The sequence below is a fragment of the Myripristis murdjan genome, chromosome 12 (genome assembly GCF_902150065.1).
Source record: "Myripristis murdjan chromosome 12, fMyrMur1.1, whole genome shotgun sequence".
NCBI classification, from domain to species: Eukaryota; Metazoa; Chordata; class Actinopteri; order Holocentriformes; family Holocentridae; genus Myripristis; species Myripristis murdjan.
This window is the reverse complement of record NC_043991.1, coordinates 17,141,330-17,169,179: the sequence shown is the minus strand read 5'-3', so window position 1 is coordinate 17,169,179 and position 27,850 is coordinate 17,141,330. Positions and strand designations below refer to the sequence as shown.

Below are 27,850 nucleotides of genomic sequence, written 5' to 3'. Positions count from 1 at the left end.
ACACACACACACACACACACACAAAGACAGATAAAGTCAAATAACGAGCTTGAGCGTTACCTGGTCCGTGCTTGGTGTGTCTGCTATATCATTCATGCTTCGGCTCTGTGCATGATCTGTAAATATACCAAACTTATATTCTTAACATCTGAAATACAGTCCTGTTAATTCCAGACAAAAATGTGACAAAATATTACTCAATAATACGTAGGTGAAGAGGCCAATTTTGTACAATTGAGGGTTTGTAGCAGTTTAGGTATTTAATTAAGCACACCATGCTAATTTCACTGTATGTGCAAGACGTTCACCACGACCAATTGTTTCCGTGGAGGATTAAAATATAATGAGTCATTTCCCCCCTCTTTTTTCCCCCAAAGCAGATTTGGGGACAAATAAAATCGAATAAAGGGATAGAACAAGAACATACCACACAGAGCCCAGAAATCCTCTCATAATCCCCTTCACTTGCACAAAGTCGTAAAAAAAACAAAAACAAAGAGGGTACATACAAAAGGGCCAAATCACTAAACTAAACATAATGTATGTACAATACATTATTTTCAAAGAGAACACACAAAGCCATCAAAGCCAAGTGTGGTAAATGTGCACAGTAGATGTTAGCTGGGTTAAAAGTATAGAATAAATAAACGGATTAAAGCGGATTCGAAAGACTTGGGGTGGCTTTTGCTTATTAGTAGTTAGTCAATAGCTGCAAAACGTTGCATGCATATGTTATGTGTTATGACTGTGAACATGCCTGTATATGTACATGCATGAGTGTGTGTATGGTGTGTGAGAATGAAATAGGTTTGGAGAGCTGTATAGGTAAAAGTGTGTGCCGCTCTGAGCAATGACATCACTGTCACAACCAGGTAAGTGTCTGTGCTGTCTTTCCTGTGTGTACGTGTGTATGTGCGTGCATGTGTTTGTGAGTGCATGCATGTGTGTGTGTGTGTGTGTGTGTGTGTGTGTAGACTCACGCAGACGGCCAAGGCTGCTTGACTGCCGAGAGCGTAGGTCTTCTGTTGAGCGGTGGATCCCAGAGGCTGAACTAGTGCTACGACTCAGATTAACCTGAGGACTACGGTCTGAGAGAGCACGACGAGGTGAAGAGACGGCGTAAAAACGTCAGGAGATAAGAGGTTATTGTAACAGGGAGGGTGAGAGAAGAAGCGACTATGGAGGACTAAACCAGACTTATTTGGAAATACATAAATCAATAAAATGCTTTTTAAAAAACTGTGAAACTGATGCAGATACTAAGACTGATAAATGGACAAGATAAAGAAAATTAAGCAACCAGATAAATAGGAGATTTAACAGAATAGATGCAGTGCAGTAGTAACTTGATCTTACCAAATAGTGAGCCTGCATCAGTGTATGAAAACTTTTTACAACTTGTTTGTAACTGTTTATTAAGAGTTTACAACCACTCATAAAGCCTTTATAAGGGTAGTCTTATTATAAAGTGGTACCATTTTATCTTTTAGTATAAATTCATGTTTGATAATGTCCATCAGCAGAATGTATTTTCCAGCAGGGTTGACCTTGGGCCTAATTTATTTTGAATTTTGAATGTAAATGATGGTGATGTCAGTCAAGCCCTTACGGGTTGCTGCAGGTTTGTTATTCCCCGATGCATTTCTATATGCTTGGTGCTGTGAAATGATCAGCAAATCACAAATTTATAAAGATTTTATTGCCATCCCCTTAATTTCCATATGCAAGATAAAATAAATCAGGCCATGCATTGAGCAAAAATAAATCCTGCTCAAGGAAAATAAATCCTGAATCCTGTAATTCACGCATTAAGATTTATTTCTCAGCTTATGTGTGTGGTTTATTTATTTGTTCATTCATATGCTTATTCATTCTTTTCTCCTCAATTTCTTCAGACAATTTGTTTATTTGTTCATTTATTTTTGTATTCTCAAATAAGTCAGGTTTGGTTCTCCATTAATGAACACCATGGCAGAAAACAAGTTGTTAGGATGTAGTAAGAAGGACAGAACAATTTGGAAAAATATGGTAAAAATGAGAAAGCAGAGTGACAGAATGTTGGTGATTGTTTTACATATTGGTGAAGATTAATTGACATAATTAAGAAAGCGTAAAAGCAATTGCAACACACACAAACGCACACTCATGTACATGTACTTACTGGAAGCTGTGTTGGAGGACTTCCCTATGTCTGCAAAGGAGCGGTGGATGGGTTTCTTGGTCTGGTGACGATGCTTCCTGAGCAACACGTAGCTGATCTTCTCCTTCACCTCGGGGCCAATCAGACCATCTGCTATCTGGCGATCCACAATGTCATCTGGGGTCAAAGGTTAGAGGTCAAGTGACCAGCAGCAAAGAGAACATGGGGTGCAAAATGCCACCAACTTTCCTTCACAACCTCCTTCTTTCCTTTGTAACCTGGAAGCTGATTTTGACGTCACCATCTTGCAGGCAATATAATAGGAATCAAACAAAGCAGCTTGGGACTCTAATTTTAAGAAATACTGAACAAGGAAACTGAGGAGGTTCCTATCAAGTATTTTTTTTTCCATGACACACCTAATTGTTTTCAGCCGACACCCAGGTCAGCTGAAAAATCAATTGCAATTACAATAACAAATTGCTTGCGATGATAAAATTCAAAAATTCAGATTCAAAACTACTTGTAACAAAATGTAATTAACATTAAATCTTTCCAAAACAATGTATACTATTATTACAAAACAAAATGTTATGGATTTAGCCTAGCAAGTACCTCACATCACTGTAGTAGCAATAAAATGCGCATTAAACCGTGTTTATTGTGTTGTGTTTATATTTTTTTATATCATAGCAAAATATTATAACTTTTAACTGTGAATGTGCCAGTCAGTGTAGAGCTTTATAATTGGCTATTGAAATGATGTTTGTGATAGGGCCACTTCATCTGTAGTGACAACTACATAAGGAAACAACTGTCCCATTTCTATTCACTTGTGCTTCCTTCTCTCAGTCCTTTTCAGCTCCTGGTAGGAGAGAAGCGGTTGATGTATTTGAGATTCTTGATTTTGCTGTGCAGTTCCAGTAGTGGAAGTAAAAAGGTGAGAGGCATGCTAAAAGACTGAACTCACCCACAATCTGCGGCAGCGAGTATCCCTCCAGGTCCAGCAGGATGCTTCCCGTCTGCAGGCAGGTCCTGAGCTCAAACAGGCTGTGCAGGGTTAGTGTGGAGACATGAGGCTTGCTCCATCTTTCTCCTCCCTCCTCCACTTTCTCCTCAAACTTCACCCACCTACAGAGAGAGAACAATAGCTTTTCAACAGATTTCACCAAGGAATTCAACAACATAAGAAAAAAGAGGGACTGGCTGATTGGTCCAGGTTCATGATCTTGAGAATCAGATCTGACCTGCCACCCAGCAGGATGCTGTTCTTTTAATAAAACTAGGACCACAATCAAATGTGGGTCTGCAGTGCTACAGGCCTAACAACTTGTACCTGTACTGTTTCAAATGTAACCCCCAACCCTTAAATCCCATCTAAAGTGACCCCAAATCCTAAACTAATGAAGGCTCAGACACCATGTGTGCCTCCATGTATGTGTGTGTGAGTTTGTGTGTGCGTGCGTGCGTGCGTGCGTGTGTGTGTGTGTGTGTGTGTGTGTGTGTGTGTGTGTGTGTGTGCATACCTAGCAGACTCTTTCCACTCCAGTTCATCCCCCTCATGTTGCAGTGTGTCCATCTCAGTGAATATTGTGGGTGTCGGGGTGCTGTCATCGTCCCCCAGGATGTGGCGCAACCGTTCTGCTGCAGGAGACACTAAGAAATGGAGACCAAACAGGATGCAGTTAATGGGCTTCAGCTGATATTAGACATTTTTTCCGTGATACATGCACCTTTGAAACCTCAGCAAACTCACTTGATTTCTTTCAAAAACATCACATATTTAAAAACTAAATTATGAGTAAATCATCATAAACTTACAAGAAATTAAACCAAAAATTTGAATAAAGAAAATTCCTGCAGAATTACTGAAAAAAAGACAAAAAAGAACAGAGAATTAGCACAAAACTTCCAAGAACATTTCTAGAAATTCATTAAAAAAAATACTGGGAAAGAAGAAGAAGAAGAAGATTAAAGAAGATTAAGAAGATTAAAAATAACAAGGGTTCATATGGTTAAATAAAAGCCTGCCCATGGACTCCATAGGTTTCAGGGTCATAGTCAAAGACAACATCCACAATACAATCAAAGGATTTTAAGAAAAACATAACAGTGTGTTCATTTTTAATTAGGTGGGCACTGGAGACAGCCATCTCTAATTTAGCTGATCCCCTACTTCAACTTGCAAACAAGAGGGTCAGGTCCGCTAATGAGTCACTGATAATGGTGAGTGTTCTCTATCAGCCTCCGCCTTTGTCTAATTTTACTCCGAGCCGATCAATCTCCATTAACTTTGTCTAAGCCTGGAGGCACAATTCACTTGCATCACACCACTGGCTGTGTGTGGCTGTCTGTGTGTGTGTGTCTGTGCATGTCTGTGAATGAGTCAGTTCCTTGTGAAGCCAAATTTCATCCATCTTCCTGTCATCCATCCCCCTGTGTACGTAACCATCAATAACACATGAACTGACAGGTCTGAAAGGTTCCAGTGGCCATAACGTGCCACCAGCCACATGTGATAATGAAGTTCACGATCTCAATCTAATCTAAAGGACAGTTATGCAATACATGTCCGCTGCATAATTATCATACAACACGATGTTCCACATAGTCTTTAATGTCCTGCATCTGCAAAACTGTTATGGCACTGTAGTAAAACATATGTATTATAGAGAGGCGACATGCATGACGGGGGGGAGGGATCCAGCACCTTAACTGTGCTCCTGTAAACAGGGTTGGGATCTAATGCCCCAATGGCAAAGTAGGCTGAAGAGGACTTATCACAACTGTTTGATTCCCAACAATGTGGGAGGCGGAAGAGGGCAATGCCAGGCGGACTGGCTAGGATGGTGCAACTCAAAACTACACCGGAGTCAGTGGCAGTCCATTACAGTTTTGTCACCTGATCCTGCATGTCTCATACCACATGTGCCGTAGAGGATGGTCCTGAGGTCATAGTGTGTGGGTCCCTGCCTGTCAAGTTGAGATCCACCTTCTAGGTCTACCAGGGGGATGGTTTTAAAATGATTTGGCTGCCCTGACCGATTAAAAACAAGCACTCCATATTGGCATGGTTGGCCAAGTATCTCATCAAAACAACGTCTCCAAAGAGTTTCCAGTCACCAACAGATTGAAACAAGGATGTGTACTTGCTCCAACTCCCTACTCCGTGTACCTGGCAGCCATCCTCCATGAATTATCAATAACTAACTAACAACCCAGGAGTGGAGATCAGGTATCACTTCCATGGAGGAATTTTAAACCGGAGGGATAGCTGCTACCCTCATCTCACTATTCCAGATTAAGCACTATTGGCAGCTTCTTACAATCATTGTTATGTAATATCAGAGACGTTGGCAGGACTCTGCAGTTGCCCAAACAACTGCCTGATTAGAATGATGCCTGTTTGCCAAACGTTTCCTTCATTTACAAGATTTTAGTAAAAGTAAAAGTAATGTAAAAGTTAAAATTGTCAGAAATATGAATACTCAAGTAAAGTACAAAAAATACAGTAACAAAGTATTTTTATTTTGTTACTGTACTGTGCTGTACTGAACACCCCTCTGGACCGTTGTCCCTACCGTGGAAGTCTCCTGTCGACGCAATGCAACTTCAAGGAGGATGTGGACAACAGGGCTCATACTGTTCATGTTGCTTTTGGAAGACTACCTCACCATATTTTTGGAAACAAAAACTTGAAACAACAAACCAAACTCACCGTGTATCAAGCGTTTGTTTGATTCAACCTTATTCTTCAGATGCAAAAAATGGACCCTGAACTGTCAAGACATCAAGAACCTTGAGCACTTTCACCAGCAGAAGCTTTGATCACTCATGGACATCAACTACGTCTCCAACCTTGCAGTCCTTGAGAAAACTCTAGTCAACATCATTGAAGCCACTGTCATCAAACATCAGCTCAGATGGACAGGCCATGTGTGCTGTATGTGTAACACAAAAAGAAAACCAACATCAACCTGAAAAGCTGGGTGGAACAAGCAGAAGATTCAAAATCTGCTGCCAAGCCATCTCAAGTGCTCTTGAACTGTTCCAACATGAACATCACAGAAATAAAGAGGACAAACGACAAAGACGAAAGATCTGCCAAGCTCAACCACGACCACCTCCATGTATCAAGTGATGCTTCTGCGGTTGCATGTTTCATACAAGAATCAGTCTTCTCAGTCATCAGAAATAGAAAACACAATAAACGAGGAAAGAAAACAGGAGAAATAAAATATTCCGAAACAAGGAATAGCTGACAAAAGCATTGTTGAAAAGCATCAAAGCATCAAGGAGAAGCTTCTGCAAATAGAAACACTTCAAACGTTTACTCAGCAAAAGTTTACTGATTCTTGTATGCTGTGTGTGTGGCTGCATGTGTGTGTGCCTGCGTGTGTGTGTGTGTGTGATCTCTGACAAAGTATTGGTAATCCCACAGAGGGAGATCATGGTATTTTATGAATGCAGTGTTTCAGATCATTTATGGGCCACTGCGTAAAGCACAAACACACACTGGCATCCACTGCTTAGTCCTAAATGACTAATGCCACTTCTTTAAGTTACTGACTGTTAAAGTATTTCTAGTGTTTTCATGAAACCACAGCCCTCCACCACATGAAACAGTACAACAGAAAGATCACTTTCATGTTCCCTTCATAAGGACCTGTATTGCTCTTAAAATGCAAACAAGATCCAAACTGCATACGGGGAAAACAATTAACTGTAAAACAATGTCTAACAACACAGTATGCTGACAATTAAATACACAAAACTAATCTACATTATGTACTAATTACATTCTGTGTGTATAAAAGCAGAAGTTGCTAAAATTCACATGTTGAGGAACCCCACATAGAACAAATTCCCATTTAATGAAGGTTTTGTCCCAGGGACCCCATCTAATAAGATTTCTGTTGCTTGCCTACACTTAAGCTGGGGAGGCAACAGTCAAGAGTTTGAAGCTCTCAGAATAATCATTACTTGAAGTGAATTCGCCTTTTCTTTTACTTTTACCTCTTGCCTTATGCCATCTTTACCTATGTGAGAGCCAGGCAGGGTCCAGCGGGAGGCCATGCTAGAGGCAAAAAAGGACCCAGAGTCCTGCATGCTCACTAGATCCTCTGACCAGAGACAGCAGAGATAAAGGCAGAGAGATCCTCAGGTCTGCTTTGGGTCGAGTTAAAAGAGGCCTCTAGATTCCTGTTCTCTTCTTGAGGTTGAGGGTCCTTAGCTCACCACTCCTCACTCTGCACCATGAGTGGGGAGAAGTGGCACATTTTCACTGGTTCTCACATGCGTCCTTCCTGCTTGTTTCTGTCCTTCGTTGATGTTTTCTTTTGTGGGTATATTTCAGTCAGACCTGAACAGTCAGGTGTGTTGTCAGTCGAAATGGTCAGACCTAAAGTTTTCAGCTGGAAAACGACTTCTCTTGGCTGTGGCAGAAATCCACTGAAATCTCTGGGGCAGCAAAGAGCCAGAGGCTTTAAGAGGGTTGACACACACCACAGGCCTCTCTAGTACTCTCCTCCCCCAGGCTTGTGCACACACACAAATACACATGCACACGCAAAGGGAGCAAGATGTCTTCACTGAAATGACCATTATTTTCTTGCTAATTTCTGCTTGGATCATGCCTACACTATCATTTCTGCCTTCAGTGTTCAATCTTATCTCCTGTGTTTGCACCTCATATTTATTATTGTGTATGTTATGAATTTGGAGCAGTGTGCAGCCCCTGGTTGAACAAGCAAAAATACAAAGCATACCACACACTCACAGTCACCCCAAATAACACAGACGCACTTTCACATGCGCACCCGTGCACACACACACACACTCATGCATGTACACACACGCATACACAGAGCTAGGAGTTCCTCAGCTCTAATCAGCTTACAGGCTTCAGACTGCATGGCCCCATGGGAACAGGGGCCATGCTGCAAAATATTCATCACACTCATGCAAAAGCAACTTCTTCCTAATCGCACACTGTTTCACTGCTGATACATCAATCAATTATTTGGCTCACCTCCCTAGTTGGAGAGGTCAGGCCAGGTCATTTACCTCTCACTAGTGTGTGTACATCTACTGCTGCTGTAAAAGTGATGCAATTCCAGTTCATTTAGGTGTTTTTCAATTTTCTCTTGAGCTGAAAAATATGTGTTGTCCTTAATGCTGCACTCCTGAATCGCAGTGTGAGTGTCCTACCCTTTAAAGGACCATAGCAGTGATTCTGCAAGTTTAGCCTAATAATCTACAAAATGCATTAACTTCACATTTCATGTTCATTTCAGAACTCTGATATAATTTTTCATCCCTTTCATCCAACCATTGGTTTCCATTCATTCCACTATGATATGAAAATGAACTTTCAGAGACTTTCTTCACAGCAGTATTCCATCACTGTAATAAAGTCATCCACATTGGTTTTCCTAAAACCAGCACTGTTGTGTTGTGACGACTTGATATTGGGCATTAGCATGAAACAGGTTCTCCGTCAGGGAAAATAGCCCCAAGAAACATTTGCTTTACACAGTTACTTATCAGTTCTGTGGTTTATGAATGGTGACAACTTTGTTAGCTGCACAAGCAGAACATTATAAGGTGTCTGTTTCCACCAAAAATTCTAATTTGAAGAATGATTTTGGGTACATGTTGTGAAATTTTTGGCACCCCGCATGATTTGCCAAATGGTTTGCTGCAGTGTAAAATGTGGGTGAATTATAGAAATTGGGCCAAACATTCAAAATCACTGGTAGGGTCCTTCAAACAAATTGAGATGCTGCAGATTGACCCAATTGGTCTGATTGAAATTCAGATTTAGGGTATAGCTCCTGGCTAGAAATCTTCCAAAACTCAACTGTGAAAAACGAGCAGAGAGTGAGCACTCAAGAGATTCACCTGTGAGCAAACTTTTGGCTGAAACCTCCTCACTCCTTCCATTCCAACCAGCCACTTAGAATAAGTAGTTCAGGACCGAGGACTGTGTAATTTACATCTCAGGCATGTGAAGTTTATTAATGTCCCATTTTAAGACTTTTAAGTGGTGAAGCTCTCCAAACTTTCAGAAATGCAGACATGAATCTGGTGCAAAGCTCCCCAGAGAGTCAGGGTGGAATGCTTTCACAGAGGATGCTCATTCAAACACAATACATTTTATGTACTCATGCCACAAAGTTTGAGAATAAACCTGTTATAATCCACAAAATAAGATGTTTAATGACACTAGACATGTGTTTTCAGTATGTGTGCATGTGTGTGTCTGTCTTGGTACGAACCTGTGGGGTCAGAGTGCGCGTGATGCTCTGCACTTCCCTCCTCATCCTCATAGTGCTCATCTCTGTCATGGTAATAGCCCCGGTGTGAGTGTTCGTGGTGTGAGTGGTGATCAGAGCGTCGTCTTTCACGGTTGCTGTCATTATTGTAGGAATGATGCCTGCGCCTTTTACGTCTATGGGAAGCCGGGACACCGATGTACACTGGCTGGGAATCTAAGACAGAGTCAGAGAGAGAGAGAGAGAGAGAGAGAGAGAGAGAGAGAGAGAGAGGGAGGAAATCTTTAATTAATTACTGTCATTCAGTTAACGCATTCATTTTTGTGTTGTATATACCTATTTTTGTAATAGTTTTATGTGTTTTCAGGTGCTTTGACAGTACAGTATTGTTTGTATTTGCTGCTCATTTTCATCCACTTTCTCAGCACCTTGGTTCTAGCACCATGGTTTACATTATCTGTCTTTAGAAATATTGAGAATATATATTTTTTTTCTTTTCTGTCTCTGTAAATCCTCCATACAATAGTGCAGGATTATTTTTCTCACCATCATCATCATCATAGCGCCGGTGGCCCCTACTTCTACTGCGCTGCCAATCATGATGATCCATCCTGAAAGAGAGATGGAGAGACATGGACGGAGAGGCCTGCTTAGATAATGTGGGCACTGGTAACAGAGAAGGACATAGCATCACACCCTGCCTCAACCTTTTGATCCCCTATCAGCTTTTTCATATATCATAGCTCTTAAAAACGTGCAGAGTGACATTCACCATAAGCCTTTTCACATGCAGGAAATAAACCATCGCACTCCCAGCTTGAACATAATGCAAGTTCTCTTTTGTTAAGAGATATCAGGGAATCCTCACACTGGCTCTCTCTGGGCTTTGTGAGTTGCCAGGCCACATGACGGGACATGTGCTGCTGCAAACTCAACAGATCAATGGGTAGCAAGAGGAAAACTCAATGGAAAACCCCCAGCAGCCCTGCAGGATGCACCACAGGACTAAATAATAATCATGATAATAATAATAATAATAATTCTTTAGAAAAAATGAAAACAATTAAAAACATAAAAAATACAAACTGTACAAACTGGGCAATACTTAAAATAAAAGTGGCTTAGAACAAAAACATAATAAAGTAATAAAGTAACAAGTAAGATTTTTTTTTTACATTTGAACTGAGGATTTCCAGCTGTTGAATATTGTGCATTTGTGAACAATGTGGGTATCTTTTTTAAATACTGGATATTTCATTTTGGAATTAAATATTTCACAAAAAGGGGGTTTCTGCATCAATTTGATATGCACCTCTTTCAAGCAACGTAAAAGGGCATTGAGTTCATTTACATCAGTCTAGCAAGAGATACATCACTGCTTTGCTTGTGTAGTATTTTGGTAAAACAAACAAAAAGTCCTTCACAAATCAAAAAATAAAACCAAGTAAAGGAAAGGAGAAAAACAGACATAACTGAATGAGGTGAGGTGTGAACATTATAGGCAGCAACCTCATTAAATAAATATATGACAGCTTTATTGCCATATGAAACAACATTTTTACAAGCTTTGAGCTGATGAAGTTAAACTTTTCCTTCCCAAATTTCCTCGTATGTTTGAATAGATACAAGCCTGTGAAAGTCTCCTTGTTACTTCTGTGTGTGTGTGTGTGTGTGTGTGTGTGTGCTCGTGTGGTGGCAGGTTCCTCTAACACTCTGATCTGGGGGAGTTTTCTAGGCTGATCAATAGATGTCATTTCTGATCGTCAGCTAGTGCCTGAACCCTGATCACTGAGTGTGAAGGACAGTCGCATGCACACAGTCATGCATCACACACACACACACACACACACACACACACACACACACAGACAAAAGCACCTCTTTAATGGAGAGTGAGGTCTCTGCTGCACTGAGTTATATTGAACAGAATATCTAGCAAGCAATATAGCAAAAAAAGTGGTAATTTGATCCCTTTAGTCATCATTATTGGCCTATGTGTGTCAGAGCAAGCTTTGCCACGGGGCTGGACTTAACCTTCTTTGCCCTATTAGATTTATTTCCCTGAACTGGGCACCCGTTCAGTGGGGTTTTACATAGTTTTCACTGCACAGCTGAAGCGCCAGCACCTCACAACAATTGATAATTGTAAGTGGCTCAATGAATGCAATTTAATATTAAACTACATTATCAAAATCTCCAATGCATGCCTGATAAGTGGTGATACATTAATGTTTTTTCTGTTCACAACGTGACTAATATTCGATACGCTGACAATTGAAACAAGGGCTAACTAACATTCAATAAGGTGCGAACAGGCTCTGAAACATCCCCCAGCAGCTGAAACCACTGGTCATTTGCAGATGAGATGACATCAAGTATCACTGTCTGGTTTGGTGTTATGTAACACAGTAAGCCAATCAGGGGTTTCCCAAGTTTTTTTTTTTTTTTTTTTTTTTTTTTATCCAGGACATCAAGAGGCTCTGACATAAGCAATGTGTTTGATGTCATATTATCTTCTAAATTTAGTGTAACATTCTAGCACAAAATGATCCCACTCCAACACATAATGACACACACTACTCTCTTAGTACCCGAATTTTGGCAGGTGATACCAATACCAAAGAAAAACCTGACTCAAGATCACAGAAAAAAAGAAACAGAAATGCCATCCACACAGTAACACGTAGAAATAGAAAGCCCAACAAAAAATAAAACTCATTTCAAACTTCAAGAACCGTATGAAATGTGCTGCAGTAGCAACAGTTACAGCGGTGTGATTCTGTGCTCTCAATTTGATTTACAGTCGTGTGAGCGTGACTGCAAGTCCAGGCTACAGCTGCATTACTATAAGAACACAGTTGAAGGGACATGTATTGAGTTTTGTTGACACCACTGATACTAAAAAGGTCAGTATAGGTATCATTTTCAAAGTTTTGGTGTTGACTTAGTATCTATTGATTCTTGTGACATTCCTACACTTAATAATAGCCTACTTTTTAGCTTTTTTTTTTTTTTTTTTTTTTGCTTTTTTTTTTACAACACAATGCCAGTTTCTATGATGTATATCTTTCCGGCTCATTTTGTATCACTAATGTGGGTCCCTGATTCAAAGTTTTCATACTTAGTTGGAATTTTGTAAAATGAAAAAGCAATTTTGTTGTGTGAATAAGCCAATCCCAACACCATCAATCAAAAATGGAAAAAAAAAAAAGTTTTTTTTTTTTTTTTTTTTAATTTTCAAGCTGATCTCTGTTATGTTATGAAGAACATATTTTGTTAATATTTTCTACATATATTACTTTCCTTTTTGCTCATTTAATTTAAGAATGCCCTTTGATGAAAGAGTGTTTACCCAAAGAAATTATATCTACATATATATCTATGAATAGATATCTAGTGCTAAATCAAGAGATGTATGTATATGTTTATATAATATATATCTATATATCTATATATATCTATATATATATATAGAGAGAGAGAGAGAGAGAGAGAGAGAGAGAGAGAGAGAGATGTAGATATACATTTTTTTCTTTTCTTTTTTCTTTGCTTTCTTCTTTTTCTATGTTGGCTCCACACTGACAGGGGAAATACATGTGCCAGTGTTTTACTTCAAACCTACTATGCATGTAGGTACTGTACTGTACATACTGTTTATCAAACCATGATTATGAATTAATTGTCTAGCAACTTTTCATGATGTTCATGTGCCATTTAGACCGATTCAATGGCTCAGATAAAAGGAATACTAATACTGAGGAAGATACATTTTCAAGGGGAATAACCAATCACCAATCAAGACCACCTTTCAACATTGCAGTAGCAACAGCAATAAAAACATACATATTTCAGAGATAAACATCAGTCCAAAACAAGCTCTAATACCAAACAAAAGCAGAGGGCCCATTTCAAACTCATCTTGTAATAAACAGTGCAACAAAATGTTGTCTCTTACCTGATGTGTGAGGTCAGGTTTAGCAGAGCAAAATAAAGCCAAAGTTAAGTTTGAAGAGGAACTGTTACAGTGACTGACACTAACTAACCACAACCAGCCCTGGGTGACTCAGATCTCTATGTTTTTAATACTGATCCATGTACAAAATGCAAAACGCTGTGACTAAGTAACCATAAACCGATCCCAGCATCCATCTGAGGTTATCTGAAAGAAGCTGATGAATCAGAAACAGATAGTATTGAATTTTGACGAAGGGTGTGTCTTTTTTTTTTTTTTTTTGAAGGGGGGGCGGTGGTCAGAAGAGAGAGTCACTGTATACATAAGAGGTGATCGATCAGTGCAGCAGGGGGTGGAGCACAATCAGTTCATTCAGTGGCGGATTCAGTCACATTTCCCATGTCCTTAACTTTACTTTGCTTTGTGTTCAAGCCCAAGTCCTGCAACAAATCTGAAGCATTTATGAAGTTAATTAAATGGAAAACAAGATGTATTGTAAGCATGACAGATGAAGATAAAAAATTCACAGCAGACTTTTGTCTCCGTATAGGACTTGATAAAACATCAGGCTGAGACCTTTTCCTTTATGTCTAAAATAAAATTGTAACAAAATTGCAGAATAAAATGTAAAATGAATAAATAAATAAATATATAAAATTACTAGAAAATGACCAGAAAATTGTCCAAAAAAAAAAAACAAGAAAAAAATTCAGGAAAATTACCTAGAAAATAACCAGAATATTAGCAAAACCATTATAGAAAAACATCAGAACATCAGCAAAACACCAAAAAAGAGCAAAAACTAACCTACGTTTGAAAATAATGATAGTAATTAAGAAGAAGAGGAGGACAGATAGACACGCTCATAAAGAAGGATCACATAGGCCAACACGACCGTTGACGAGCCTTGTCTCACTGTTCCCCAATCAAAGGTCATAGTTCAGTCCCATCATGGCTGATCTGCCCAGACATTGCAGCGTGCACCCGCAGCCCAAAACGTGCTCTGTTTCAGCATTATATGATACAGGTCATATAACGCTGAGATAATAATCCTAACATTGTACTGAGCCCTTAAACGTTGTTGGAGAGCACATGGCACCTAGCATCCAAGAGAGGGGTCAAATGCTGGGGGCGCAAAATTACCGTAATCGAGAATATACAATAAGCTCATACTGCAAATACACATCTCAATTTGATTTGAGGCACAATATGCTCAAGCTGAATTAGCCAGTTATGAATGAGAACTCTGCCTTTCTTATGTTTAAACTGATTAATTAAAGTACCATGTACCGTCATGACGATTGATTGCACCACCGTCCATCACACACACACTCACACACACAAACACACACACACAACCAACTACTAACTACTAGCACCCACACTGCATGGACTACTAATAGGATATCTGGTGCATAAGCATTTTCCTCCATAAAACAAAACATGGTGCAAGCTTGCCTTTTTATGCCTTTCTAACACTATTTTTACCATGCAAAAGTAAAGGAGAAAGTTAATCAGATTTCTCCCTCCTGATAAAGACCTTATCTTACATTAAATGTTGCTGTCTGTTTAATGCACTCTTTATCTCTTTCAAAGCACAGGAATATATATAGGATCTCTGATGTGTTCTTAAAGTTTGATTGATCCTTCTAAGCCAATCCTTATTACAGTCCCCACAGTGATAAATATATTTTGCACCAGCTGTGAGGCAGTAGCTGGCTTTAAAGAAGTGGTTGTGCAATAACAACAAAAAAAGATCTTAACAGTTCAGTTAGTCTCATAGTCAGTCTTAAATCTTGTTTTTCTCAGAAGTACAACATGCCTAAATGTTTTTTCAACCCCTAGAGGGCAGTGCAGCAAAAGAACTCCTCCAAAATCTTCCCCCATCCTTTTCAACAGCTCAGATTTTCCCTTCAGAGTTCAGTTTCTGATACATCCCCAAGAGGCTGGAGGATTGTTGGAGGCACTCTCTGATGCTTTTGATTTGACCCTTCTATTATCGTTGGGATCACTTTGACCCCATTCAGTGCTTAACGTCTCAAAATGCATGACTAACATAGTTGTGTTTGTTTGTTGTTTGTTTTTGCAGCATATGACCTCTCCCAGTCTATGTAGGGTGACTGGGTGGTGTTACGTTTTATTTAAACCGCTATTAAGGGAGTCAAAAAGAGGTAGTTAAAAGAATATGAATGAAGTCAATGCCATCGCATGTGCAAGTCATACAATGGGAAATATTTTTCTACCCCATCACAGTTGGGCATCATAAATCCACATCGCAGTCACGGTATCTGTAACAGCATTTCCGTCCAGTCAAGTTACATGACTCTGATCAAAGTTTCACACTGAGAAACTGGATTCATTTTCATATCAAATTTGATTCAACTTGATGTTTTCAGTCCTGCTTTGCCGAGTAAAACAAAACGAAGCAAACAGTATTTACCTGCATGTAGCTGCTGGTTGTGGCAATTTTCCTTTCTCATTCTAAGACTTTATGTACTGCATTATAAGTAATTTTGTTAACATAATTCATTTTGTCGCCACTACGGTGCTGAAGACATTTTGTTTTTATTTGAATTGTGTTTTATTCACATGTGTTATACTTAACTCCATCATGGGGTTGTAGACTGACACCTTTTTTGACTGTGCAGTAATCTGTGTCATGATGACGTGATGTTATTTTGTATTTCAGATTTGGGATTTCATTGGTTTAGTTGTCAGATACATTTTCAACTCATACATGTATATCACCTCCCGGTTTCAAGCTGGGTGTGCCGAGTCCCGGTATTCAACATTCAATACTAAACTGTCCGGGTTTTTCTCATTTCACGCCTGCAATTCAATCCGAACATCCACATATTAGCAAACATATTAATTGTTTTCTGCTGAATCTAGTGGTGTCAAAAGATATCTAACAATCAATGTTACATAATGTTACACAACAACATAACAACAATGCGATGCCTGTGTTTTGTGGTTAATTGTGTTATTATTCGGTTTTTTATTTAAACCAAGTTTGGTTTTGGTGAATTTTAGGCGAGAAGGCAGTTTTTGGTGTGTCGAGGCGCTGTCCATGGTGCTGGCCTGCTTCAAAGTCTCACCTGTCGTATCTTTCCGTTTCTCACTGACCCGCTTCAGTAATATCACTTGGTGCTCGTGTCTCACGATAGACAACAACAACAACAACAACAACAAAACAAGCCCGACAGCTTGGAATCTCCTAAGCTGTCTCAAGGTGGCATGTGACAACTCACGTGTGATTCCATGACGTAACGCGATAAGCAATGACGTAGCATGGATGTTTCGATGACGTCAGAAACAGAGGAAACAGATGGTGTAAAAGGAAGCTCCTGGCAATCTTTGCTGAGGGGTCTGTAAAAATCTTCCTGGTTCTTACAGGCTCGCACACTCTCACACGAGAACACAACTGATCCACAATGGAGACCAAGACACACAAAACTTGGCCTCCACACCAGCAGAACCCCCAGCCCACAGCAGGGGGTCCAACAGATCAGAAACCCACAGGGAAGAAGCGCCCTGTGGGTACCGTGGCTGAGGGCAATGCCAACGTGCCCCAGCCACGCCCCCAACAGCCCACAGCCAAACACCAGGAATCAGCAGGCTGCTGGGCCTGAAGAAGTCAGAGACACAGTGATGCCTGCCGAAAAGCAGACAGACCTGGCTCTGACTGCTCAGCCCAAGGACACCACCCTGCCCGACAAATCAATGGCAGACATTGTCTTGCTCATTGATTCCAATGGTAAATTCCTTCAGGAAAACAGGCTTTTTCCTGGACACAGGGTTGAAAAAAGATGGTGTCCAAATATCAAAACAGCTTTGGACATGCTGTCTGAGACTTGCCTTGGCTCACCAACCCATATCCTGATTCACACAGGTGCAGATGACCTGGTGAAACAAAAGGATAAAGTGGCATGCTCTTTCAGAGGTGTCATTAGAAGGGCTCGTCGTATTTTCCCTGAGTCCAAGATCGTGGTATCCACTCTGTTGCCAAGAACAGACGTGGACCCACAGATCATTGAGAAGGCGAACCTGAGCATCCTGGCAGATTGTGACAAATGGCCAAATGTATTTGCGGTCCATCACTCCTCTCTGACAACAGAGCATCTCTTTGACCATATGCACCTTCGTAGGAATGTTGTGTCTATGTTTGTGAAAGCACTCAAAGACATCACATTGTGCAGAAAATCTGCGAAGGTGAAAACAGCTCTGGAGAAAAAGAACAGCGACTGCAGTATTGCTGCAGAGCAAAACATCGCTCAGCATGACAATCCCTGTGAAGTCGCTGAGCAGGACATCCCATCTTCTCCTGCTCCCCTCAACCAGCCCAGTACCCCAGCAGAAGTCCTGGCCACAGTGCCAAACGCTGGAGAACAGCAGACCCAGGAGGACAGTGACTGTGAAAAGAGCCAGGCCACTGAGAAGAAGGTCCAAGAGCTCCAGCTTGAGCTTCAAAGTGCTCTTGATGTCGTAGACCAGCAAGCCATAAACATGAAGGCTTGTGAGGAGGAGTTGGAAGCACTTCGTTGTGAAATGAGCCAGCTCAAAGAAACAGCCCTCATGCAGAAAGCTTCAAACAACCAAGGCACAGTCACCTATGAGGAAACAATCCACAACCTCCAGACTGAGATCATCGACAAGGACCTGAATGAGAGGAACGCCAGCCTCAAAGCTCAACAGTTGGAGGCCGCACCCGAACAGGAGAAGAACAAGGTCCAGACAATGCAGGACAAACTCCTGGCTGACAGCAAAGAGATGGCTGCCTTCAACGAGGAGAAGACACAGCTGCAGGCCCAAATTGTGCAGCTCCGGGAGTTGACAACGCCTGCTCAAGGCCAGAGAGGACTTTGAGCAGGCCCAGGAACAGAAACAGCAGGAGTGGGACAAGAAAGAGGCCAGCATGCTGGAGAGGATCAGTGAGCTGGAGAAGAAGAAAACTGCAGAACAATACTGCCTATTATTGTTCAACTCATCACATTCAACTGTGCTTGTGAAGTAAACTATTAGTTGTTGTGTGGTTCAATTTCAAGGTTACATTTTTTGTAGAAGCAATGTTTTCATTATTTGAAAAAAAGGTTGCAGATGTACACTGAAGACAAGCTCCATCATGGTTTTCTTTTTTCTTTTCTTTCTTTCTTTTTTTTTTTTTTTTCAATTCCAACTTGTTTCCAATAGAGTGGCATAGTATGGCACATCCAGTAGTAGCCATCTTGACTTTCCTGCTCTCTCACTCCTTTACGACAGTGCTCCCTAGTGGTATAAAGTAGCAGACATATAAATGATGGAACACAACATCTCCTCTGACTGTAAAATATCACATTCTCAAATACAACCATTCTATTTCAGTGATAGCTGAATTTGAACTACAGTATATATACAAATACATATACATATGTATACAAAGTATACCACACAAATCCTTGTTTAAATGTGAATCTGAATCGATTGGTATAATTATATATATCTCCCAATAAAGTTAGAACAAGGCCAATGACAGGCAGAATAATAAGAATTATTTCATTGTCATGGTTAACAACAAAGTGAGGTAATGCCCTCTTATCCGGGTAGGGAATTGAACCCCACTCTTTAGCATGGCAGGCGGAGACACTAACCGCTCTGCCATCAAGGCTTGTGTAGTGAGTGAGTGAGTGAGTGAGTGCGTGCGTGCGTGCGTGAGGGAGGGAGGGAGGGCGTGCGGGCGGGCGTGCGGGCGGGAGGGAGAGAGGGAGGGAGAGAGGGAGGTAGGTATACTTTATTGATCCCAAACTGGGAAATTCCCACGTTACAGCAGCATCATCAATAAAAAACATAAAATGAAATTAAAATTAAGAAGTATATACAACAGAGACTAAATATACTAAATATATACACTAAAGACAATAAGGGCTAAGTATATACAATAAACTAACCTAAGAATATGAGATGTTGAAATGTGAGATATACCGATGGTAATAATAAATATGAAAAATGAAATATACAGATAGTAGATAGTATGGAACAGGGTAAGCTTGAAACCATGAAAAACAGGAAACCAAGTGGCAGAACCCAACGCCCGGTACTGGGATTCGGGAACTGTCCGACTTGATTCGGACCCATGGAATCACCACTTCCAATAAATAAACAGTTAAGGTGCTGGATGGATAATAAATAAACAGTTAAGGTGCTGAGTAATGGATAATAAAATAAACAATTAAGGTGCTAGTGGAGTGTTAAAAACAGAACTGCAGAGAGTTGTGAGTCTCTGTCAGACAGGTGTGAGTTATTGTACAGTGTGATGGGATGTGGCAGGAATGATTTCCTGTATCTGTCCCTTCGACAGCGGAGCTGTAACAGTCTGTTGGAGAAGGAGCTCCGCTGTCTGTCCAGTGTGTGGTGGAGAGGGTGGTCGGGGTTATCCATGATGGATAACAGTTTGTTCAGTGTCCTCTCCACCACAGCCTCCACAGTGTCCAGTTTGCAGCCGATCATGGAGCCAGCCCTCCTGAGCAGTTTATTGAGTCTGTTGGTGTCACTGGCTCCGATGCTGCTCCCCCAACAAACCACAGCGAAGAAGAGTATGCTGGCCACAACAGACTGGTAGAACATCTCCAACATCTTGCTGCACACATTGAAGGATCTCAGCTTCCTCAGTAGAGTCTGCTCATCCCCTTCTTGTAGACAGCTTCGGTGTTGGATTTCCAGTACAGTCTGTTGTTGATTTTAGGCCCGTTTCCACCAGAATGTTCCTGGTAGTATTTGGGGGGCAGGGGCTACTACAGGAACGTCCTCTCGCTCGGCCCTCTCAACTGCCGTGTCTCCACTGAGAGGGCCGAGTAGGAGGAAGGTTCCTGTAAAGTTACCGGGTGGTTGCGCGACCATGACTGGGGCATCAAAATGCGTGTTGTAAAAAAGCCTGTTGTTAGCATTACCTAACATCCGCTAAAGCTAACGTTAGCGGCCCTAAAAATGCTGGCTAAAAAGTGTGTTGTTAGCGTTAGCTAACGTCTGCTAAAGCTAACGTTAGCGCGCCTAAAATGCCGGCTAAAAAGTGTGTTTTTAACGTTAGCTAGCACGTTAGCGTTAGCTTGGTAGTGTTGGCCGTGTTGCTAGGGAGACTGTACCACAGTCATTGCTCAGCTGTGTAAACCATGGCTGACAAAAGATATCAAATCTCTTTCCAAGAGTCAACTTTAGGGGGACTGGTGCATAAGACACCACAAAAATACAGGAAAAGCAGCCACACACACACTGTCTACATTCATTCATTCATTTTCCAAACCGCTTATCCTCACAAGGGTCACGGGCACTGTCCACATATGTAAATGAAACAATTTATTTAAAAAACAACAGACTGTGCCTCTACTGGTTCTGTTCAGTATGGTTGGTGACGTGTCTGCGCAGCTCTGCGTTCCAATGCGTTCGTTTGGCACGGTTCTTAGGGACAGTAGTGATCAGGTCCTCTGAGACCCGCTGATTTGACTGACTAGTAGGTATCCCTCCTGCTTCTCACAGGGAACATCCTTTTTACAAACTGCTGGGGAACACACACACACACACACACACACACACACACAGAGAGAGAGAGAGAGAGAGAGACACACAAGGATTGCTTGGAAGCTGACCGGAGCCTGTCAGCATTACTTATATAGCCCTGCCCACTTTTAACTGGTAAATCACCAGTTACAGGTGTCCTGGAACGCAGCATTAGTCTATAAAACTGGCGTTTTTTTTTTTTTTGCTGTTGTTGTTTTTTTGGGAGGGCGCTCGTCCCCAAGTAGATTGCACCCCGGACGGTTGCCCACATTGCCCATAGCAAAAACAGTCCCTGCTTCCAAGTGTAAAAACCTTTTTTTCGAATATTTTGAATTTCTGGCGTTTCCATCCAAGTTTTTTTTCCGCAATTTTTTAAAATGCGAATAAAAATAGGTGGATGGAAACACGGTTAGTGATTTAAAACACTACACACCAACAGAGAAGCCAGTATCTATTGAGTAATATTCTGTGTTCTTCGGCACATACAGAGGCTCTCAGACACAGTCCAGATTCGTACAAATACATAAGGCCCGCTTCCACCAGAATGTTCCTGGTAGTATTTGGGGGGCAGGGGCTACTACAGGAACGTCCTCTCGCTCGGCCCTCTCACCTGCCGTGTCTCCACTGAAAGGGCCGAGTAGGAGGAACGTTCCTGTAAAGTTACCGGGTGGTTGCACGACCATGACCAGGGCATCAAAATGTGTGTTGTTAAAAAAGCCTGTTGTTAGCATTAGCTAACATCCGCTAAAGCAAACGTTAGCGCCCCCAAAATGCCGGCTAAAAGTGTGTTGTTAACGTTAGCTAGCACATTAGCGTTAGCTTGGTAGTGTTGGCCGTGTTGCTAGGGACGCCTGCTTTCTGTTGACATCACATCGCGCCGTGAGTAAACCCAGGAGTTTTTCGGGGCCGCTCAGAGTCCCTACCCCGAGGCAGGGCTGTTTTTTAGCCCCTGTAAAGGTTCAGGAACTCTCTCCTTCGGGGTACTTCCGGTGTTCTGACGATTTTTGCTGCTTTGTCGAAATTTGCTACCACCACATAAACCGACAGGTTAATCTATTGATATCGGCATTAAGTGTTATCTTCTCTCGTGTGTCTAGGTACAAACAAACACACACACACACACACACACACACACAGAGGCTCCCTTGCTGAAACGTTAACGTTAGCTCCAGCTGTAGTGTCCCCCGAAATATGGTCAAAAAGAGCTTGCTTCGTAACACAGAGAAGGCGACTTTATGAACGGGAAAGTGAACGTTATGTCAAAAAAACATACTGATACGTATCTTTGCTTATTTTTAAGTGGTTATACGGAAATGCGGGATCTTTTCTAGTGGGTATACGCAGTATACCTGCGTATCGCGTAGACTACACCACTGGCTACCGCTACTTTATGCATTCATAGAAGACTACTGATCACCTCACTAGCACTGTAGGATGAATGGCAGCATATTTAGACATACTGTTTTAGTATTTATAATCAATATTACAGGGGTAGCATATTTCGATAGTACAGTAACAGCCTATCAAATAATGCTACCGCTACTCTATGCATCCGCTTTGCGCATGCGCAGAAACACAAGGCAGCATTTCTCGACAAGTAGCAGAAATCGACAGAACACCGGCGGTGGAGACACGCGACAACGGCCACGGCACCGTAAAATTACCCCGAAATTCCAGCGGTGGAAACGGGCCTATACACTATACGGACGTAAGTATTGCTCCACCTCCATGTTTCAGCTACAGAGCTTTTCTGAGCTCTCATTCTAAATCCAGAGGCATTAATATTGAGTTAATAGAGTTAAAAATATTGAAATTGTCTTCCCAGTGAAAAAGATTGTACCACAGTCATTGCTAAACTGTGTAAACCATGGCTGACCAAAGATATCAAATCTCTTTCCAAGAGTCAACTTTGGGGGACTGGTGCATAAGACACGACAAAAATACAGGAAAAGCAGCCACACACACACTGTCTACATTCATTCATTCATTTTCCAAACTGCTTATCCTCACAAGGGTCACGGGCACACTGTGCCTCTACTGGTTCTGTTCATTAAGGTTGGTGACGTGTCTGTTGAGGTATTGTAGTCGTTTAAAGGTTTTGCCACAGATGGGGCAAGCAGATGCTCTTTCTGCAGTGTGGGTTGCCATGTGTTTGTTCAGGTGGGCTTTCCAACAGAAGCGCCTCCTGCAGATGGAGCACTTCTTAGGGACAGCAGTGATCAGGTCCTCTGAGACCTGCTGATTTGTCTGACTAGTAGGTGTCCGCTCCTGCTTCTCACAGGGACCATCCTCTTGTTGCTGGGGAACACACACACACACGCAGAGAGAGAGAGAGAGACACACACACAATGATGCTTGGAAGCTGACCGGAGCCTGTCAGCGTTACTTCATGATGTTGATGAGATCCACATCCACACATTGTCAATCTGCATTTGCTATTTTGAGCAAAATAAGTGGGTTTATGAAAAAAAAAAAAAAAAAAAAAAAGGACTTCATACCTTCCTCCTGGCATAAATCTATACGAGTCAATTTTGACCCATAACACCACAGATGTCACTATGGTTAATAATATTAAAAACAATAAATGAATGAATTTATTAGTAAGGTGTGATCTAATATTAATCTTTAATAGACAGATAACAAAATTATCCATTGTCGTCATTGTATGAAATAAATTGGAGTGAATTTAAACATGTTTATAATTGAAAACGAGTGGTATTGTAAGATGAAAGGCCTCGGCTGATGATTCTGATTCTAAGAATGTCGTTCTTCAAATCTGTGACCCTGATTGCTAATAATTCAAAAATAGATAGATAGATAGATAGATAGATAGATAATCTCTCATATCAAGTGGTATTGTAAGATGAAAGGTCCATGGGGCTCACACATGAAATTCACAAGACTGTTTACATGAATATGAACAACAGGAGAACTTGTCCAAACAAATTCAGAAATTGTAATCTCAGAAGAACTAACAACACCTGTCAAAAAATGGGAATATTTGAAACATAAAATACACCAATTTACCATCTCACTGAGTAAAAATAACATCAATGCCTTGATAGTAAATGATATAGAAATGACAGAACCCAAATCAATGGCCTCAGAAATACTCACTGTAAAGCAAAATGGCATTCTGATCCTGGCTGTCCGTATCTAGTTTCAAGCGGGGAATTTGACCCTGGTGCTCAGGCTGTTTCTCGATCACCAGAGCCAGCGTCTCCTCACAGCACAGTGGATAAGCTCTTCAAGGTCACTTGTGGTAGGAAGACCTTACACTGCTGAATGACCTTTGGTTTGAATGTAGTGGTCCCCCTAAATAAAGAAAAACATAATTCATGATTGAGAAATTCAAACTCACATAGACTGACATGAGTGAATAACACAAGATCAATATTGATAAGAATAATAAATACTTGGGGCTCTAGTTTCGCAGACCTGGCGAGGCGCGGGCGCAGCACAGCTGCGCTTCGCCAACTGCATCACACACTCAGTGAGGCCAGTCTTGGCTGCTGCAATGTTGCTGGAGCTACCTGCCATCCATCTAACCACCCATCCATCCATCCATCCATGCATCTATCCTTAAAATCGTCTTCCTAAGTCCCCTGTCTTTCCATACCTACCTGCCTCGCATCTCTTTTTTTCCAGCTTTGTCACCGTCTGTTAAAGTTATTGATTTTTACGAGCAAATATAAATTTTACTGTGAAGCCCCCATTTTTAATGAATGTTTTTACCTCAAAGGATAATCCTCGTCATGTTCATATAAATAGCCTACATGTTTGTTTTGCAACTTTCGACTCCATCACTTACTGATGCAACAACACACTAGAGATTAAAACAAAATCCGGTTCAGCTTTTACATTCGCTGTTCTAAATGCCCAGTGTCTGGCAAGGAACCGACGCATTTTACATTTTCGATATGTGTGGAATCAGGGTTTCCCCTAGACAAAAAATTGGCACCAGACAACGTGACCGGCAGGTTTTCAATTTACCAGACAAATGTTTGAAATTCTGGTCAAATATTATCTGAATTTATTGAGCTTAAAATTATATGCAGGCTATGTAAGAATGATATCAAGGCATGTCAATTTATAGCGTAATCTTTTTATTGAAAAGCAGGCTGTATCAAATTAAATTAGTGCAGTCAATTGACTCACGTGCGTAACGTCTAAAATAAATAAATAAATATTGCACAAGCCTGTGCTCTTTTAACATGAACATTGCATACAATTGCAACTACAATTTGCAAACAAAAAAACGGGCTCATATCATTTTAATAACGCGGCGTGTTGCCAACTTGAAATCAAATAGATGCAATAAAAACTTAATTCAGCAGGTGAATTAAAATCGAAAGTCTCAAGTGTCTCTCCGCAACTTGGAATACACATCAGTCTTGTGACCTTGTTCTCCCCCAGGCGACTTCGCTGCGCTGTTTTGATCCGGTTCTGCAGAAAAAAAACCCTCTCTCTCCCTCTGGTACACTGGAGACAGGGATCACGCAGTCTATTTTTTTTTTTTTTTTTTTAATTATAAATAAAATTACGTGGAAATTGACTGTTTTAATAAAATTCAAATTGTGAATATTTTCACCGGACATTTAAAAATTACCAGACTTTGGCAGATTTTACCAGTCATAGTCCGGTGATTACTGGATAACGAAAACCCAGAGTGGAATATTTAAATATATATGGAAGAAAAACTGTGTAGTTAACAGGAGCAGCGCCAGACACCATGACTGGAAAAAAAGACATCACGGTACTGGATAGGCTACATTGTTTGACTGACAGGTGATCAGGTTGGGTTTCCATTACGCTGCCAAACGGTGCCAATCTCCTTTGATCTGACATCAGTTGTGATGGGACAGTCGATATGGAGATACATTTATGTGCGGATTGAGACAGTAGCATTGAATAGTGGTTTCTGTGGGTATTTATTGCATTGTTACTGTGCCTGACAATCAGTGAGGTTGTGGTGACGTGTGTGCACTGCCCGCCTGTCAGCCAAACTTCCACTGCGCCAGCCACGCTGCGCCTTGCGCCGAAAGTAGACGTGGTTTCACGAGGCGAGCTTTTTGCGCACCTCGGCGAAGCCTTTTGGCACGAAACTGTCACTGCGCCAAGCTGAATCTGTCAACACCTCCCCCTGCTGCGCCGCCACTCCCATCTCGGCGCACCTAGGTCTGGGAAACTTGGAAACCATCCGCCTCTCGCGTTGCGCTGGTCGAAACTAGCTCTGCGCGGGGTGCGCCTCACTGCGCCACCCTGCGCTGCGCCGGGAAACTAGAGCCCCATGTGTCAGGTGACCATCCCTGAATGTCCCAAAATAAGTCAAGTAGACGTGACAAAATGAAAACAGATGAGCCACTTAAAAACAATTTTAAGTTTTAACCAATACAGCTGGGACTAACCTTTCCATAAACCGTGCAGCTACACTGTGTGCTCTCTGACAAAGCTCTTCTCCTCTGTACAGTTTTAAGCCTCCACGCCAGGTAGCCACTGCCACTTTCACCATCATAGAAATGTTCCTTCCAAATTACAACAAGTTTATTAGTTCAAAGCTGCAGTTAGTTGAAATTAGGAGGTTAGATAAATGTAAAACTGGAGAATGATCTTAATGGTATAGAAAAAGAAATGCATTATTTTACTTTTTAAATCATGCATCATGTCTCTGAAGTCTGAACTGCAACTATTTTAATAGCACATGCAAACAATGATTTGTTCTCAGCAAACAAACACTTCCTACATATCCATTTTTAAAGTAGGGATCAATCAAGTAAGGGAAATGGTCCACTATACCTTGGGCGTACATCTCTCTTACACTTTGTGGCGGGGCCGTCCTGACAAGAGAAAAACATCAGGTGTTTGATGCTCCAGCTCATCGAGGTCATATCATTAGGAAACGGCTGCTGGAGACTGGGGTACCTCAAATGGAGTGGCCTGCACTTTCTCCAGACCTGCATCCCATAGAAAACCTATGGGATCAGCTGAGTCGCCGTGTAGAGGCTCGGAGCTCTGTACCCCAGGGCCGCCCTTCAAGAAGAGTGGGATGCCATGCCTCAGCAGACAATAAGTCGACTTGTGAACAGCATGAGACGTCGTTGTCAAGCTGTAATTGATGCTCAAGGGCACATGACAAGTTATTGACACTGACATTTTTTGTTGTGGTATATCCACCACTGTTGTTGGCTTTTGTTTCAAGAAATTGTTTGAGATGAGGAAATCACCAGTGTATGCTTCTACTTAAATGCCCTACTTTCATGATATAATATCACTGTAGCGTGAACTTTTTATGTTTTCCATAAATTTCACCCAAAAGCCAAATATCCCTAACTTTTTGTGAGTAGTGTATATTTACTCGATGATGGTTTAATCATTTTATTTTAGTTTTTGCCTATTTTTTGGGGCCCCTGTCAGGCAAGGGCCCTTGAAATTGTCCTAACTTTTCCCCCCATATACAGCGCCCCTGGGTACCCTCACTCTGCAGCTGCTGCTGGTGTGGACGTCAAGGCTGCAGCAAACACAATCAGTGCCAAGGTTTTTAAAATGCCTGGTAACCCTATGGCTTTGTAACCTCAAAACAAGTTAATTTTTGTGGGGGAAAAAAAAAAAAAAAAAAAAAAAAACACGGGGAAAAAGGCACAGAGACACTTAACAAGAAATGACCTACATTTGGCTGTACTTCCAGGTTTATATGTCTCAGGATCATAAACTTTCAAATAACCATAATGCCTTGCAGAGTTGACACACTTAAGTCAGCACCGCCAGTCTGTGCCCTGCCCCACTGAATGTCGACTGGTGAACGGGGCGGATATTTATTTGCTCAAAAGCACTTCCTGGAATGTGCTCGGCATTTACTGCGTCAAATTCCAGCTTCATGGATTCCATGTTTTTTTACAAGGGACCTTGGCGGTTAAAATCTGCATAACCTATACCACTGTCCTGCTATATATGCCA

The 27,850-nt window shown here is 41.3% G+C and overlaps 1 protein-coding gene across 3 annotated transcripts in view; it reads right to left on the bottom strand.

The window, feature by feature from the left end:
• slc4a5b (solute carrier family 4 member 5b) overlaps positions 1-13,553 on the bottom strand; it is a 36,474-nt gene extending 22,921 nt beyond the window's left edge. For 2 of the 3 annotated variants that reach the window (XM_030064578.1, XM_030064580.1), the window contains exons 1-8: positions 13,373-13,553; positions 9,964-10,028; positions 9,421-9,633; positions 3,667-3,796; positions 3,111-3,271; positions 2,162-2,317; positions 981-1,088; positions 61-116 (exon numbers count right to left, since the gene is read on the bottom strand). In XM_030064578.1, the coding sequence (XP_029920438.1) occupies positions 61-116; positions 981-1,088; positions 2,162-2,317; positions 3,111-3,271; positions 3,667-3,796; positions 9,421-9,633; positions 9,964-10,027 (888 nt within the window). In that variant the 5' untranslated portion in view covers position 10,028; positions 13,373-13,553. Of the gene's footprint in view, positions 1-60; positions 117-980; positions 1,089-2,161; positions 2,318-3,110; positions 3,272-3,666; positions 3,797-9,420; positions 9,634-9,963; positions 10,029-13,372 lie in introns of those variants that run through there. The other variant, XM_030064579.1, reaches the window with a different exon arrangement.
• Positions 13,554-27,850: the final 14,297 nt, after the last annotated feature.